The sequence below is a fragment of the Balaenoptera musculus genome, chromosome 1, assembly GCF_009873245.2.
Source record: "Balaenoptera musculus isolate JJ_BM4_2016_0621 chromosome 1, mBalMus1.pri.v3, whole genome shotgun sequence".
Taxonomy (NCBI): Eukaryota; Metazoa; Chordata; class Mammalia; order Artiodactyla; family Balaenopteridae; genus Balaenoptera; species Balaenoptera musculus.
The window spans coordinates 146,240,053-146,258,642 of NC_045785.1; the positions used below are offsets into that span (position 1 = coordinate 146,240,053).

General features: G+C 43.8%; 1 protein-coding gene across 2 annotated transcripts in view; it reads left to right on the forward strand.

Annotated features, from left to right (window-relative positions):
* KCNH1 (potassium voltage-gated channel subfamily H member 1) overlaps positions 1 to 18,590 on the forward strand; it is a 418,364-nt gene that overhangs the window by 175,099 nt on the left and 224,675 nt on the right. For both annotated transcript variants that reach the window (XM_036874642.1, XM_036874648.1), the window contains exon 7: positions 5,059 to 5,488. In XM_036874642.1, the coding sequence (XP_036730537.1) occupies positions 5,059 to 5,488 (430 nt within the window). The remainder of the gene's footprint in view (positions 1 to 5,058; positions 5,489 to 18,590) is intronic.

Sequence of the window (18,590 nt, forward strand, 5' to 3'; positions counted from 1 at the left end):
TAGGTCTTTGTTGCTGCGTGCGGGCTTTCTCTAGTTGTGGCGAGCGGGGGGCTACTCTTTGTTGCAGTGCGCGGGCTTCTCATTACGGTGGCTTCTCTTGTTGCAGAGCATGGGATCTAGGTGCGTGGGCTTCAGTAGTTGTGGCACGTGGACTCTAGGGTGCAGGCTCAGTAGTTGTGGCACGTGGCCCCAGCAGTTGCGGCTCGCATGCTCTAGAGCGCAGGCTCAGTAATTGTGGCGCATGGGCTTGGTTGCTCCACGGCATGTGGGATCTTTCCGGACCAGGGATCGAACCCATGTCCCCTGCATTGGCAGGCGGATTCTTAATCACTGCGCCACTAGGGAAGTCCTTGTTTTTTGTTTTTGTTTTTTAAAGGGCAATAAATCCCACCTCCTTCACCCCTACCTCAGTGAAATAATTTGTGGTAACCTGATCTGTGGTTTTTATTGCCAAGGCTATGCTCCATATGGTTTGTGTGTTCATTTGTCAGAGGCAGCTAATGATAGCTGCTGTAACAAATATTCCCAAAAGTTTCAGTGGCTTACTTCAGAGGTTCCTTTTTTTATTGACATCACAATAAGTTTCAAGATGATTTGGGGGGGAGGGGGTGCTCCACATAGTCTTCCAGGTACCCAGGCCCCTTCCATGCTGTACATCCACCATCGTCAGTACTTGGCCTCAAGGAACGCATGCCAGGGGAAAGAAAAAGCTTGTAGAGAAAGCACACTTACTTTTAGCTGTCTTGGCTTGGAAGTGACACTCATTTCACCTCACATTCCACTGGCCAGAACTAGTTCCAGAGACCCACCCAGATGGAAAGAGGCCGGGAAATGTGGTTAGCTATGTGCCCAGGAGAAGAAAGCAGCCTTGGTGAGCCTCTGACACAGACTCACTAGAAAGCATTTACATGTTTTCCTTCTGTCTGTGATGTATCCTAACCCTTGGGGGTTGTCATTAAGGGTATGGAGGACAAAAGAGAATAGCAGTGACCTGGAAACTGTCCAGTCCTTAGGATAGTGAAAAGTCATTCATTCTACCTGGTGAAGGGCATCATTCTGCTGCTGGATTTTTGCTACGTAAGGGAGACCGAAGTCTTAGTTCAAAGAAATGTCTTTATGCCGTTTGCTTGTTTGTTTGCTTTTTAATAGAAGTAGGAAAAGTTTAATGGAAATCTCCTTTCCTACACCTTGGAATCACTTTGGAATAGGAGTTTTGAGGTTTTGAATGTACAACTTCTTTAATATGTTTCAGTTCCCTTTGGAGATAAAAGGTCATGAGCATTTGGAGAAGATGCAGAGCTCCTCCAGTCCACCTCCCACATTGTCTAGACAAGGGAACTAAGAGGTAGCTGCATTGTCCACATTCACGTAGGAAGTTAGCGGCTTACCTGGGCGTCAGACCCCATTTGACAGATTTCTACACTGGTATTCCTGCCCCTACCACAGTGCTATTCCCTAGAGAACTACTATTCAGAGAATAGGCCTGTCCCGGTGGGACTGGAAGGAGGAGGCTTGACCAGGTGAAATCAGGCTTCTTCTGGCTCTGAGATTCCTTGATTGACTGTGATTAAGTAGATTGTGTCTGATTGTATCCCTGGCCTGAGGGAAGTGATGTAGCCTTCCAAGAATTTGTAACTTTCCTGAGAAAACAGAATCTCAATTCTTTATTCTTCTCAGCTGTTTCTTTATTTTTATCTTAAAAACTATTTTTTTGTAATTGTAAAGTAAATATATATAAGCGTAACAAAAATATATCCAAATATAAAAAAAATTGCCTGTAATTCCATAACTTGACAGTGCAGCAATAACCACTGCTAATGTTTTATATGTTTTTCCATGTGTGTTTCCTGGTTTTCAACACATAAATATTTGTATATGTATGCACAATATAATTAGAGTGAAATATACAATATGAAATAAATATGCAACTCTTAAAATATTTCATTACTTAATATGAAATTTTACACAACCCTTAATATTATTTTATTTATTTATTTATTTATTTTTAGCATCTTTATTGGAGTATAATTGCTCTACAATGTTGTGTTAGTTTCTGCTTTATAACAAAGTGAATCAGTTATACATATACATATGTCCCCATACCTCTTCCCTCTTGCATCTCCCTCCCTCCCACCCTCCCTATCCCACCCCTCTAGGTGGTCACAAAGCACCGAGCTGATCTCCCTGTGCTATGTGGCTGCTTCCCACTAGGTATCTATTTTATGTTTAGTAGTGTATATATGTCCATGCCACTCTCTCACTTTCTCCCAGCTTACCCTTCCCCCTCCCTGTATCCTCAAGTACATTCTCTAGTAGGTCTGCATCTTTATTCCCGTCTTGCCCCTAGGTTCTTCATGACCATTTTTTTTTTTTTTTAGATTCCATATATATGTGTTAGCATACTGTATTTGTTTTTCTCTTTCTGACTTACTTCACTCTGTATGACAGTCTCTAGGTCCTTCCACCTCACTACAAATACCTCAGTTTCGTTCCTTTTTATGGCTGAGTAATATTCCATTGTATATATGTGCCACATCTTCTTTATCCATTCATCTGTCGATGGACATTTAGGTTGCTTCCATGTCCTGGCTATTGTAAATAGAGCTGCAGTGAACATTTTGGTACATGACTCTTTTTGAATTATGGTTTTCTCAGGGTATATGCCCAGTAGTGGGATTGCTGGGTCATATGGTAGTTCTATTTTTAGTTTTTTAAGGAACGTCCATACTGTTCTCCATAGTGGCTGTGTCAATTTACATTCCCACCAACAGTGTAAGAGGGTTCCCTTTTCTCCACACCCTCTCCAGCATTTATTGTTTGTAGATTTTTTGATGATGGACATTCTGACCGGTGTGAGGGGATATCTCATTGTAGTTTTGATTTGCATTTCTCTAATGATTAATGATGTTGAGCATTCTTTCATGTGTCTGTTGGCAATCTGTATATCTTCTTTGGAGAAATGTCTATTTAGGTCTTCTGCCCATTTTTGGATTGGGTTGTTTGTTTTTCTGATATTGAGCTGCATGAGCTGCTTGTAAGTTTTGGAGATTAATCCTTTGTCAGTTGCTTCATTTGCAAATATTTTCTCCCATTCTGAGGGTTGTATTTTCATCTTGTTTATGGTTTCCTTTGCTGTGCAAAAGCTTTTAAGTTTCATTAGGTCCCATTTGTTTATTTTTGTTTTTATTTCCATTTCTCTAGGAGGTGGGTCAAAAAGGATCTTGCTGTGATTTATGTCATAGAGTGTTCTTCCTATGTTTTCCTCTAAGAGTTTGATAGTGTCTGGCCTTACATTTAGGTCTTTAATCCATTTTGAGTTTATTTTTGTGTATGGTGTTAGGGAGTATTCTAATTTCATTCTTTCACATGTAGCTGTCCAGTTTTCCCAGCACCACTTATTGAAGGGGCTGTCTTTTCTCCATTGTATAGTCTTGCCTCCTTTATCAAAGATAAGGTGACCATAGGTGTGTGGGTTTATCTCTGGACTTTCTATCCTGTTCCACTGATCTATATTTCTGTTTCTGTGCCAGTACCATACTGTCTTGATTATTGTAGATTTGTAGTATAGTCTGAAGTCAGGGAGTCTGATTCCTCCAGCTCCGTTTTTCTTTCTCAAGATTGCTTTGGCTATTTGGGGTCTTTTGTGTTTCCATACAGATTGTGAAATTTTTTGTTCTAGTTCTGTGAAAAATGCCAGTGGTAGTTTGATAGGGATTGCATTGAATCTGTAGATTGCTTTGGGTAGTAGAGTCATTTTCACAATGTTGATTCTTCCAATCCAAAAACATGGTATATCTCTCCATCTGTTTGTATCATCTTTAATTTCTTTCATCAGTGTCTTATAATTTTCTGCATACTGGTCTTTTGTCTCCTTAGGTAGGTTTATTCCTAGATATTTTATTCTTTTTGTTGCAATGGTAAATGGGAGTGTTTTCTTAATTTCTGTTTCAGATTTTTCATCATTAGTGTATAGGAATGCAAGAGATTTCTGTGCATTAATTTTGTATCCTGCTACTTTACCAAATTCATTGATTAGCTCTAGTAGTTTTCTGGTAGCATCTTTAGGATTCTCTATTTATAGTATCATGTCATCTGCAAACAGTGACAGCTTTACTTCTTCTTTTCCAGTTTGGATTCCTTTTATTTCTTTTTCTTCTCTGATTGCTGTGGCTAAAACTTCCAAAACTATGTTGAATAATAGTGGTGAGAGTGGACATCCTTGTCTTGTTCCTGATCTTAGTGGAAATGGTTTCAGTTTTTCACCATTGAGGACGATGTTGGCTGTGGGTTTGTCATATATGGCCTTTGTTATGTTGAGGAAAGTTCCCTCTATGCCTACTTTCTGGAGGGCTTAATATTATTTTAAAATGAGTAATGATATGGAAAAATGCTCATATGTATTTGTATACTTATACAGAATATAATTAGAATAAAATTCCAATTTTATTTGTCTTTTTTTTTTTTTTTTTTTTATATTTATTTTTGGCTGTGTTTGGTCTTTGTTTCTGTGCCAGGGCCCTCTCCAGTTGCGGCAAGTGGGGGCCACTCTTAATCGCGGTGCGCGGGCCTCTCACTGTTGCGGCCTCTCTTGTTGCGGAGCACAGGCTCCACTTGCGCAGGCTCAGTAGTTGTGGCTCACGGGCCTAGTTGCTCCACGGCATGTGGGATCTTCCCAGACCAGGGCCCGAACCCGTGTCCCCTGCACTGGTAGGCAGACTCCCAACCACTGTGCCACCAGGGAAGCCCCTGTCTTATTTTTTTATTTGCTTTTTAAAGGAAGTAAAAAACAAAAAAAGCTAATGGAAATCTCCTTTCCATATACCTTGGAAAAACTTCTAATTATATTGTGCATAAGTATACAAATATATACAATAAGTGTACAGTATATATGGAGCATTTCTCCATATTATGACTTACTTTGAAACAATGTTTTAAAGGTTACCTTATATTGCATCTCAGGGAATACACTGTGCTGAAGGACCAGCCCTGGTGAGTGGAGGGAAGGAGTTGTTAGTATCTTTGTTTCTTGGTCTTGACCCTGTGCTCCTCTTCTTCCAGGGCATCAGCAGCCTGTTCAGCTCTCTGAAGGTTGTCCGGCTGCTCCGTCTGGGGCGAGTGGCCCGGAAGCTGGACCACTACATTGAATATGGGGCAGCCGTGCTGGTCCTGCTGGTGTGTGTGTTCGGGCTGGCTGCTCACTGGATGGCCTGCATTTGGTACAGCATCGGGGACTATGAGATCTTTGACGAGGACACCAAGACCATCCGCAACAACAGCTGGCTCTACCAGCTGGCGATGGACATTGGCACCCCTTACCAGTTTAATGGGTCCGGCTCAGGGAAATGGGAAGGGGGTCCCAGCAAGAATTCCGTGTACATCTCCTCGTTGTATTTCACCATGACCAGCCTCACCAGTGTGGGCTTTGGGAACATCGCCCCATCCACAGACATCGAGAAGATCTTTGCAGTGGCCATCATGATGATTGGCTGTAAGTATGACAGTGGCTGGCGCAAGGGGCAGGGGGTGTTATGTTTGTCCATCCTTTCTGTTAGCTGGAAATAGGACAGTGGCTACAGTGCCAGCAGGATCAGGGTGGTATAGCTTAAAATAAGGGAGAGATTTTTTTTTCAAAGGCTAGCTTTATAGTTTTCCTGATAATTTAAGCAGTGCATGTTTACTGCAAAGAAATTTAGAAAGTACAAAAGAGCACAAAGTAGAAAATAATGACCAACCATACATAATTCTACTTCTTAGAGAAAACTGCTATCACCTTTTGGTGTTGCAGATTATTGTCTATCCATATCTGAACACACAGAAACAGATTTTTATAGTTAAAATGAGATCATGCTATACATCTTGGTAAACTCCTTGTTCATAGAGCAGTGAATTGTGGAAGTCTTTCCATGTCAATTTAAAGATAGCTCTAGATCTGCACAGTCCAATATGGTATTAGAAAAAGAAAGTATGAGAACAAAATCTGAAATATCTCATTAATAATCTTTTGTATTGATTATACAGTAATATTTTTGTTAGAGTGTGTTAAATAAAATATTCTAATACAATAGTTTCATATATCTTTTTGCTTTTTTTAATGTGGCTCCTAGGAAAATTTTAAATCTTATTTCTGTTGGACAGTGCTTATCTAGATCAGCATTTTTGATGTCTGCTTGATGATTGAGAAATTTTCTAAATCCGAAAGAAAAAAAAAAACCTATGGGAAAGAAAAATGTCTCTTGTTCAGTTGAGAAGTAATGGGTTTTTGGATTAACTTGACTGGACTGAAAAACAGAAACAACCCTAGTTCTTGAGGAAGGTACAGTTGGTCCTCTGTATGCATGGATTCTGCATCCTCAGATGTAACCAACCAGGGATTGAAAATATTAAAAAGAAAATTCCAGAAAGTTCCAAAAACTTGAATTTGTGGCATGCCAGCAAATGTTTGCATAGCATTTACATTGTATTTACAACTATTTACATAGCATTTACATTGCATTAGGTATTAAAAGTAATCTAGAGATCATTTAAAGTCTATGGGACGATGTGTATAGGTTATATGCAAATACTATGCCATTTTATATAAGGGACTTAACTATCCGTGGGTTTTGGTATCTGCAAACCTATTCGTCCTGGAACCAATTGCCTGTGGACAGAGGGATGGCTGTACTTAATTTTCAAACACTCAACCATTGACCATTGTGTCGCTGTTGCTATTGCCAAGTCTGGAAACAGCCTTGGGCTGGAAACAACAATGAACTTCCCTCACTAAAGGGAGACTTAGGGAGTACTGACTAGACCTAACTGGACTGGGGAAAGCACATGAACTTGAGTGGGTTGGACTCACTGTGAACCTGCCAGATGCACCCTGTCGGTGCTTCCATGACACGCTGTGATGTGGGAGAGGACAGTCCTGTGCAGCATCAGTTTGGACGGTAGTCAGCTCACACGCAGGCAGGAACCCCTCTGCTTGATGTACTCCTTCAGGGTGGGGTTGATGCCTTGTTACACCAACCACGGAATTCTAAGGCCAGGGAAACTGAGGCTTCAGTTGGTCTTGCTTTGTCCAACCCATCTGCGATCCAGTGTCCCCTTCTGCAAGTGGATTTTGTTACCACCGAGTGTCCCATTTGCTGCCTTGCCGCCTCCTTTTTTGCAATTACCTCGTCAGGTCTGATGCCATCTTTTCCTAAAAGCACCCTCTGCCAGGCCCAGAGCTTGCCTCAATGTGTCTAAGGCATAATTGATTTGTGGGAAGTGTGTGCCGTGGAGCTTTTGGATCTGCTCCTTTCTTTAAAATGGGTTTTAATAGAGATGATTGCCTGGCCATGGGAAGCAGCATTAAGTATCTGTGGGTGGCTAATTGCTTTAGCTTAATTAGAACTTGAGGTGCTTTCTCATGTCATGTAAAAGGATTTAAGACCTTTGCTTTTCTAGAACTATTTCAGCCTTAACATCTCCAGTTTTCTAGGCTGTGCTTGCAGCATTTTGTGAGCCTTGGGGCAGCAGTAAACAACCAGATGCACCGTGCTCGGGGCACAATTTCTGTCTCTTAGAGGGCAAGATGAGATGCTCTGTCAATCGAAATACTTCATTATATGCATTACAGAAAATTTACTGTGGGTGGTCAGTTAGGAAATGGGCTCCATTTCATGAGCTCCCCAAAGGCTTTCAAATATGAGGAGACTTCCTTGCAGCTTTTTACCTGGAAGAAAAGAAAAGAAAGAAAACAGCTCTGGTGGCATATGAGGATAAGCTGTTTTTCCAAAACCATTCTCCTCTGGAGAGCATAATTTCCTGGCTATAGTCTCTAAGGAAAACCCAAACAATTATTATCACCTCTTTTCTCTCCCCACCTTCTCAGAGCTTTGTGATGTTTCCATTTCTTTTTTTTAAAAAAGTGTAATACGCAGGCAGTCACCTCTGCATTATGCAGCAAACTATGATATTTAGGTAGGCAAGTCAGCTTAATAGTCGCCCCATTTCCTGATCACTTGCTATTTGCCAGGTGCTGTGATAAGTACTCTACATACAACTACTGTTGGCAACAACTCTATGCCTTAGAGATTATTAAGTCCATCTTACAAGGTAATGGAAGCTCAGAGAAGTTAACTGCTTTCCCCAGAATACAGGGCTGGTAAGCAGGGCAGACAGGATTCACGTCCAGAACTCCCTGAATTACAAGCCCGGCTCTCCCCACGGTGCCCACCTGTGGTGGCATGGGCTGAGAACACAGACTCCAGCAGCCTGCCTTCACTGGCACACTCACACTTTGAAAATTCTCTCCATAAATTTGAACAAACTGGCAGTTTCTGCAGTGGAAAGTGTTTGTACTCTTGCCTGTTGTTGTTGTTTTAAGAACAAGATTACGGTACAGACTCAGGGGACCAGGTGCTTCAGAAACCAACCATTTTTTCAGCAACCTGTCACTTACAGTTACAGCTCTTCCCCTTTCCGTGTGACATCTGACAAATTCTGGTGCTAACAACAGAGTTATTACACTCTGTGTAATGTGGTGGTAATTATCCTTGTAAACTCACATTCCGAACAACCTTTGTTCAGGACAGCTGCTGATGTCTTATTAGACTTACGGGGCTCTCTTTTATCTTGCTTTGCCTGTATGCACATGTGCACGCTTGCATCCTTACTGCATGGTTCACGGGATTGGATAACCCCAGAAGCAGGATCTCGGGCAACAGAGAGCACTGACCGCAGCCTGCATTTGTGCCAAGGGGTCAGTGCCTCTCCCTCCCCGTCCCCCCGGCAGTCAGGCCAGCATTCCTCAAGGAGAGTAGAGAGACACAAAGCCAATGGATTTTGAAGTACTGGAAACATTGTGATTTTCTCCTCTTTGCATTGAATTTTACATGCATTGGTAATAGTATTTCTTGACTATTCTGTTGCCCTGTATTAACCATATTATAGATTATCCAGAAGCCTCTGTTGCTTCTCCTCTCTGTGCTCTGTTACTGAATATCTTATTATAACTTGGCTAATTCCTCAGAGGATGCCAGGAAGCTGGAAAACTAAATATTTTCAAGCTTGCCCACCTTTCTCAGTTCTGATTTAAAAAAAAGAAAACTGCAATAGGAAGAGGTGAAGACTTGGCTAAAATGAGCATTTGTGATCATCTCTGGGTGTGGATGATCTATGGTGTCTCCAAATGCCTGGTTGTATGTCTGACTTCTACTCTGGGGTCTTGACCTGGGTCGGGGGCAAGCCAGCCCTGCCCTGATCCTCCTTCCGTCCTCGCGCAGGTCTTTGGTGATCTCCAGCAAGGGCTCACCCTGAGGTGTGATGGGTGGGTTCCCTCTTTTGCACAGCTGGTCCTCCTGTGTGTTGGTGATGCTGAGAGAAACACAGGGCCACTCTGGCCCTCAGTGTGTCACCTGGGAGAGGATGCCCCCACTCAGCAGGCACGTACTGAGTGCCTCCCTTGATGGGCTCTGAGGATCGGAGACTGTACCTGTGGGTGTCACTGCCGGGAGTCAGTGGTCTAGTGGTGGTAGGGGCTGTGAGTATGACAGAGATGGTGGGCCTGCTGCCCACCAGCCAGTGACTAAGGCCTGGAGGCGGATCCTCCCCTGTGGGCTGAGCCTTGCCGGGGCCTTTGAGGGACCCCCTCCAAGGGGGAGGGATTGCTGGGGGTGGGTGAGAGTCCCTTTAGCTAGGGGTATCCGTCTCAGGTTAGGGACATGACCCTGTCTGGGGGATACTCTCCAGGGAGAATTTGATGGTGAAGTGACAGTTCCCATTTTCTTAATATGGGCTTTGTGCTTTTCCTGTTCTCTCCTCATAATGTCATTGCTGTCATCCTGTCATTATAATTAAGCCACATTTGTTTCCTTTCTCTCTGATAATGGCAGGGGGTCTAGACATCGTACTCCTATTCCAGATACTCTCCACCCCCCAGCACTGCACGACACCTGTCTCTTTGAATTTTTTTTTTCCTCCCCCATCTCAGCTCCTTAAATCCAGAGCAGAATGTCAGTGCTGAAGGGACCCTTGTGAGTATCTATTTAGTCCACAGCAGCCCCTCCTAGTTCTTCTGCTGGGCCAGATCTCATCCTGATCTGCGCTTCAGTCAACTCCCCCTACTCCCTCCCCCGGGTGGGGGGCTGGGAGCTCTAAGCCCTAGGGTTTCCTTATATCACCTCCTTTCTTGGAGGGAAGGGACACTAGTAACCTGCACCCTGCACCTTTGACCCTACCACCTCACCCCCATGCAGTATGCTTTGTGGCCCCCTTTCAGCTTAGATTATTATTTGCAAGCTTTTCCCTGGCTCCTTCAGGATTTTGTTTAAACATTCTTATTTCTTTTCATTCACCTTTGCTGAATATGCCTTTTTGCATTCTATGCCAATATACTGGTTTTTCCAAAATGACTGGGCACATCTCCCTGGAGGCTGTAAAGATACTCTTAGGAGACTTCAAACACATCACAGACTCTTAATAACTATGTATGGTCTTGTTGAATCCAAACAATTGAGAAGGTTCTGGAGTTTTAGAAGTGGTATTCAGTGATACTGGCAAAACATCTTTATTAGTTAGGATGCAGGTTCTGTTACTGGACAGAGACACAGTAATCGTAGCATCAACAGAGTTTATGTTTCCTAAAAGCTTAGGGCTGGTCTGGCTGCTCTGCAGTCACCAGAGGCCAGGTTTCTCTGCTGTCTTAAATACATGACTTCCATATTGGGATCCCATATGGCCGTTCCAGCTTTGGCCGTATGTTCTTTTTCCAGAAAACAGAAAGAAGGGGAAGGGGAAGGCTGGCTGAACTCTCTCCTTTTGAGAGCAAGACTAGGAAGTTGTGCATATTGCCTTTGTTCATATCACATTGGCTGGCACTTGGTAACCTGGCCACACACCTAGCTGCAAAGGAGGCTGGGAAATGTAGTCTTCTTCTGGGTGGTCATGTATCCAGGTAGGAATACAGTAATATAGACAAGGAGAACAGTTAGTGAGGGATGACCAGCAGTGTGTGTCTACCCCAGCTTTTCTCCCTCTCCTCATCTCCCCTCAGTTGATACCAGCAAACATTAGGCCTCCATGACAGGCAGGCCCTGTTGGAGCTTCATCCCTGAATTGTTATTTGAGAGATTTGGGTTCAAGTCCTAGATCTGCTCTCTGCTTTAGGTTGTACCCTCTCATTTCATGTGGATTAGGGGTAAGAAGCTCTCCTGACCATCTCACCTAGTTGAAGTGAGAACTAAATGAGATAATGACGTAGCATAGCTCTTTGAAAAGTTGAAAATCTACATTCAGGTGTTGTGATTTTATTGTTGTTAATAGCGATTATTTCTTGCTCATCTCAGTTAATTTTTTTCTTTCCTGTTCTTAGAAAAAAAATAATGATTGCTTCTCCCTTCTCAGGAGCATGGGAATGCTGTTTAATTTCATTTTGGGTTTATGTTTATTTTGGGAAATGGGGCAGTGTCCAGAATACTATGGCAGAAATAACTATTCATTCCTCATTTATTCTTAGAGTTTTTTTCCTAGCCAGCAAATCAGCTTATTTTTCTTTAGAACATGATTTTTTAAAAAGTTCTGTTTGCCATTCTGCATTTCAGGTGGGTCTCCCCATCTTTAACACAACCTCAGGCTACTTTCTGTCCTCTGCATCCCTGCCACCTCTCCTCCAGAAGACCGTCTCTGGTTACTCCCTCCTGGTTCTTCATTTTCTCCATACTTTTAAGGCTGAAGGACCCTGCTTTGGGTTTACTTACTTGCACTTAGAGTCACACTGCTCTGTAAATATTCTTATGACTTCATAGTTATCTTTCTTGTCTCAAGTGTATTTCTGACTGGCTCCTGTGAAACTCTAGGCTCCCAGAGGGCAGGACCTGTGGGTCTCCCTGCCCTTCCACTTCTCCTTTGTGCCTGGACACATACTGTTGGAATGTGGGGAAGAGCACAGGCTTTAGAACTGGCCAGTTCTTTAGAACTCTACTTTGTAAAAAAAAAAATTTTTTTTTAATTGAAGTATAGTTGATTTACAATGTACCAGTCTCCGTTGTATAGCAAAGTGACTCAGTTTTACACATATATACATTCTTTTTCTGTTTTCTCTTCCATTATGGTTTAGTCACAGGATATTCAGTATAGTTCCCTGGGCTAAACATTAGGACCTTGTTGTTTATCCACTCTATATGTAATAGTTTGCATCTACCAACCCTAAACTTCCAGTCCATCCCTCTCCCTCCCCCTCTTCCCCCTTGGCAACCACAAGTCTGTTCTCTATGTCTGAATTTGTTTCTGTTTTGTAGATAGGTTCATTTGTGTCATATTTTAGATTCCACGCATAAGTGATAGCATATGATATTTGTCTTTCTCTTTCTGACTTACTTCACTTAGTATGATAATCTCTAGTTGCATAGAACTCTACTCTTGATTAATGCTTTGAACCTTGGCAGTTTCCTCCACTGAAAATGGAGATGCCAGCCCCTCCCTGATCACATTTTCAGGCTGAAAAAATGAAATGATGCCATGTACCTAGCACAGTGCTTCACACATGGGGTGTTCAAACAATGGTAGTTCTCTCCCTGGCCGCCCCCCCCCCCTTCCCTCTCTTGTACTACATTTCTAGGACTCATCAAAGTATGATGCTTCTCAGTCATTTGTTAGCCCTTTGGGTGTGCTCTACTTTACACAGATTTGAACTTGCATAAAATATCAGGTGCATTGCAGTGTTTAATGTACAGGCCATTAAAGTGTGTATATCTGGATGTGAGGTTCCCTAGATACAAAGCGTCTCTAAAAAAAAAAAAAAAAAAAAAAATTGGCCTGACCACAGAGCACATTAGGGGAAGCTCTTAAAGGAGGAGAAAGTCATTTGTGTGGTCGGGAAGCATCACTTCCCAGACCTGACTGGCAGGATTTTCACTGGGTGGGAAATGGTACCAAATGGAGTGATAGTGCTCTCCCTGGAGGAGAGAAGGGACTAGAAACACTCATGCGCTGAGCACCAAGATATGCCGATGTCATGCTGGGAACTCTACTCAACAACCTCATACGTGGGCTTTATCATTCCTGTTTTGCAGGTAAGAAAACTGAGGTTCAGAAACGCAAAGTAACTTATATGAGGTCACAGCGTAAGAGGTGGCTGAACTGGGTTTTGAACCCAGTTTTATCTGACATCAGAGTTTCACTTTATTGCTTCCCTTGCTGATTTATGTTGGAATGTTGGGTAGGGGAAAGTGTTCTCTTTAGTGTGTGTGTTGTTGGGGGCAGGGAAAAGAGTTAGAGAAGGGGGCTGTGGAAGGATTGCAGAGAGGGCATGCTTTCCCTGGAAGCCTTGTCTGTTATTTTAAATGATAATTATGATGACAAAAATATCTGACTGTGTGTTGTGGGAAGACACTGGATTACTTGTTCGTAGGCAGCTGGATTACTGCACTGGGCAGAAGCGTTTACAACAATAGTCTTAGATGTTAGGTAATTCTGACAGTGGGAAGCCAACTGGATGAGGGGTATTGTCTCTGACTTTGTGGATACCCATGTCACTTGCAAAATCCTCTTTCTCTTTTCAAATGTAATTTTCATCCAAGTGGGAGCTATCCTGTGGAGATGTTGCTGTAGTCAAGTCTTTTGTTTCTATGTCTGTTGTCTCCTTTGAAATTCTCAATACTCCATGGGACAGGTAGTATTCTCTGGTTTTTTTGGATAAGGAAATTGTGGAGTAACTTGCCAAAGGTCACACAGCTGGTTAGAAGCAAAGCTGGGCTCCAGCCCGTGTCATCACTCCCAGCTCAGTGCTTTCCCTGCACTTCCAGATCACCATGGTAGCAGTTGGTGCTGGTAGCCATGGATCACAGGTTATGCCAGTGGACTGTGGCACCTGGTTCCTTTGTGGGATGTCCTCAGAGCTTGATGAGAAGAGGTGAAGGTGGATGAAGGGTGGTTCACCTCCATTCTATTTTCAGCAAGGAACTTGACTAATCAAGTTGCACACCTCTTCAGCTGGATAAGCCTTTACTGTGGCTATCAAATGCAAGGCTGACAACTACAGACAGCTAGGGCGAAAACATACAGGAGAAAATCATGTTCCTTTCCTTCTTTAAAATTGGTGATGGGAGGAAAGCCCACCAGGGAAGTGTTTTCTAAAAAATACATGAATAAGTATGGTCCCTAAGAAGACAAACATTAGATTTACCTGCCAATTCCCCAGAACCTCAATCAATCAAGTCTGAGTACCTCTTTATTTGGTTAACAAACATTTTTTTGAGTGTCTGCCACGTGCCAGGCATCATGAGTACTGAGGATGGAGCACTGAATGAGAGAGATGTAAGCTCTGCCCTCATGGTGCTTATGGTCTCCTGCTGGGGACCAGATCAGTAAATAAGAAATGGCTGTGACGTGAGATGAGTCTCTACTAAGGAAAGGACAGGTTGTTATGGAAACATGTGCAGGGGCCCCTCACACAGTCAGGGGTCAAGGAGCGGGCTCAGGGAGTATAGACCCCATTTATTTGGGAAGAGCTCTGGGCCCGGCCCTTCCCAAGATCTTTCTCATTGCATCTTTTTTGCAGATGTCTCCCCAGTCAGACTTCAGCTGCCTGGGGTCGGGGGCCGTGTGGGCCATTAGCTGGTCCACAGTGGGCTCAGTAAATATTGAATGAATGCAGTAAAGGAGTTAAAATAAGACATCATCCCTTCCTCGATTTGCTTGCAATCTAGTTTGGGAAATACTAATGCGAACAGGAGAAACCATGTGAAGCTGGAAAGCAGTGAATGTTCGTTGAATAAGTGGAGCCAATTTGTGCTTTCAGACTTCTGGGAGACCGTGATCATTTCTATAAAGTGGAGGTAAGAGTGGCATTGAGGAGATTTTACTTAGCCAGTGAATAATGGGTAGGATCTGTGTGACGTACAGGTGGAGAGGCAAGCATAGCACTAATAATGACGTTAGTGAGCATATGCTATGTGTAGGACGCTTTATACCTATTCTTCATTAAGTCTCCTGACACTGCTATGTCACAGGTGTTATCATTCCAGTATTACAGGTGAGGGAACTGAGGCTCGAAGCGTTCAATTATCTTCCCCTGGGTCAACCTTATTATGACTGGTAGAGTCAGAATTGAAACCTATGTTTCCAATCCCAAGCTCGTTGTCTGTCCACCAGTCTGCACTGCCACCCATGACCATGGCCATGCAGCAGAAGGCTGCAGGGTAAGCAGCGCCATCCCTTCCTGCCAAGTAGGACAGTGGGAAGAGAGGAAGGTAGGAAGGAAGGAAAGAAGGAAGGACGTGCTGATCTGAGAGGGGCTGAGTGCCCGCCGTGTGCCTCCTGGCTTGTCAGCCTCTTAGAGTCCCTCCTGCAGGAAGCTAGTGCTTGGTGACCACCTCCGACAGCCCATCACATGCCAAGAGACAGGGATTGCAACAAGTAGCAGTAAGGCTAAGCTGCTGGAGTATTTGAACACCAGATCTCAATCTTTTAGTCTGTCATTTAGAAAAAAAATCACTGGCTTGCAGATTTTATTTTTTTACTTGGAGGATACCACCAGTGATTTCTGCATTCTATCACTCTGTTAGACTGAAGGTGCCGCAGCCACGGTATTGGTCAGCTTGTCTCCATCAAAGACCGCCCCCTTTTCCTGGACAGCTCCCTTTTGAATTGATGCTACCAGAGAGGAGACTAGATAAGGAGGATGGTTTCTGAAAACTAATCTTCCCTGCCATCAAAACCTGTCAAGCTGCACGTGCAAAAGACATTAGGTCAGGAGCATAATTTTAATTTCTGAAATCATTATGACAGAGGCAGTCCATGGGACCAAAAGAGATCAGCATGGGTACGAATCCTTGGTTTCACAACTTAATAGTCAAGTGAACAAGGTACTTAATTCCTGAGCCCATTTCTTCATTTGTAAAATGGGGATGATGCACGTTCACTGGCATAAATGAAAGTAAAGGGTCTTCCCTCTCAGAATGTTTCCGTCTGGTGCTCAGCCTGGAGGCGTAGATGGCAGGTTGGTTGATGGTGATGCCATTCTCCCAACACCTTTAGTCTGCATGTTTTGCTTAACAGTTCAGCCAGGGACATTGGCTGGGGTTTTAGAGGAGGAGGAGGAGTTGTGTTCAAAGGTGGTAATGGAATTAGGGTAGCACAATGCTTTGCATATGGAAGAGCTTGACAGTGGTTTGTTGGTGGAACTAGACGTCAAGACAGAAATCTTCTGGTGAGGATGCTGCAAAACGAGGGGCTGTCAGGGCCGACTCCATAAATCCTCACCTGAGAGTGACTTTGCAAACTTGAAAAATGTTTCCACTTTCACTTTTCCCCATTGTGGTCCTCTGTGCATATGTGAGAGAGAATAATTTTAGTTCTTGTCAGCTAGAGGTCTGGCTCTGAATCATAGCTACATGGTGATAAAAACCCACTGTCTCCGCAAGAAAGCTTGGCAAGGAGAGAGGTCTTGGTAGGAAGAGCAAAATCAGAGCAGGAGGCTGAGAAAGAAAATCAAGTCTGTGAAAAACTGCCAGTGAGTTCTGTAGAGCTGCAGTGCCCTACTTGTAGCACTAACCCCGTGCAGCAGGGTGACCCTTGTTCCTCCTTAGGGAGGGGAAGAAGGGCTGGGCTGGGCTGGAATGGGGGTGGCAAAGCCAGAGCAGGGGGGAGGTGGGGGGGTCCCTCTTCCTGATCATAACTGCAGAACTGAGGGCCAGGCCCCCTTCTCCGAGCTCCCCGGGTTAGGGATGAGGGAAACAGAATGCACCCATTGGAGAAACAACAAAAACTCTAAAGGGTCCCTGCAAAGCAAGGCACAAATGCACAGCTTAACTGAGAACAGCAGGCTGACTGCAGTTCTGCAGAGACAGCACAAAGCAAGGGGAGCTCTCGGGCCACGGGACTACCTGTCAGGCCTGGCCTTGCCACAAAGCAAGCGGAAAGGCAGGGAAGAAGCAGAAGCCACAGGTTCTCCTCTGGCAGTCTTTTTGATTCCATCCCTCCTGGGAAACTCAGGTGTTTAATTACACTGGCTGAGCTCACAGGCAGACACTGGAGGCCTTGGCTGGAACCCAGCATCTTAACACGTAGACAGGAGGCAGATTTCTGAGCACACAGTGGAATGTGTGATCTGGGCCTTTGGTCTTTGCTTCTCTCCCTCCCTCCCTCCCTCCCTCCCTCCCTCCCTCACTTCCACAGATATTTATTAACCCCCTACTGTGTGCCAACCACTTAGAAATGGTGAAGACATATGGATAATCAACCATCCTTTTTCTGTGATAATTAACCAGATCTCCAGTTATCTCGTGGGTACTTAAAGAATTTTGGAATTGAGAAGGACCTCAGGTGTCATCAAGGTCACCTACCGGTTAGATCCTTGAATCTCTTGCCTAAAGTTTGAATGCCCCCAGGATGGGGCCATTCCACTTCCAGATAAGCTCAAGGGTGAGAATTTCCCTCTTATATAAAGCTAAAATTCCCTCCCTGTGGATTTCACCCCTTGTTCTTGGCTCTTTACTCCTGGGACTTTGCGGGAGAAATCTAGCTTTTCTTTTACACAACAGTGCTTCAGACGTTGGAGAACTATTATGTCTGCCTTGAGGCTTCACCTCTTCAAGATGGATAAAACCAACTTCTTCTCTGTGGTTCTGAGAACTTTCTCCATCTAGATAATAATGATTTTTTGTGTCTCTCTTATGAGGACTAAACTCGGTTGTCTGCCTATAATGTGACTAGAGCAGAACTGAGCGGGACCATTGCTTTCCTCATGTGAAACCACATTTATAGATTGGAAGAGCATCAGAACTAGAAGGGGTCTTAGAGACCATCTGTTCTAACAGCGTCATCATGTAGCTGAAAAGGTGAGGCCCAGAGAGAGGAGGTGACTCAACTAGTTAGTGGCAGAGCGAGAAAAGGACTTAAGTCTCCAAAACCCCCAATCCTCCAAGGTTTGAGCATTTTCCATCACGCCTCACCGCATCTCAACATCTCTTTAGCCTGCTCTTATTTCAGATTTGTATTTTTGACTACTACATGATACTGTTAATTAAAATTCACTGGCACCAGCTAGAAGTCCTAAGTTATTCCATAGGTTCTACTGTGAACTATGTTTCTACCATCTTCTGCTTTTCTAGTTGGCTTTTTGGGGCCAAGTCCATGATCTGACATTTATGCAGATGTGTCTCCCCATTTTCCTTGGCTGCACAAATCTGGGGATATAGTCGTGGGACAACGTCACTGTAGTAGGAACAAAACAACGATTTCTTTTTCTATCCCTTTTCAGCAAGATCATTAGAACCTAGCTTATGGTTTAAGAGGTATGAATGATGTCTCATGATCACTCAGGAGTGACTGTAGATGCTTTCTGCTTCCACCTGGTACGTAGTATCCATTTTCCTTCCTTGGTCCCTCCTGTCACTTACGACATGGTTCCCCAGTTGCGACCTCCACCCCGCTGAGCTGTGGATCTTTTTCTCTGCCAAAGCACTGATGTTACTCATTCCATGTCACCAGCAATGACATGCAGGAGCTCTGGACTTTGCTCCAGTGCGAGTGAAATGCCCTCCTCCCACCTGTGCTAAACTCTGGCACCAAGACAGAACAGGATCACATTATGTTGCCAGTAGTAGAACCCTTTCATTTGTCTT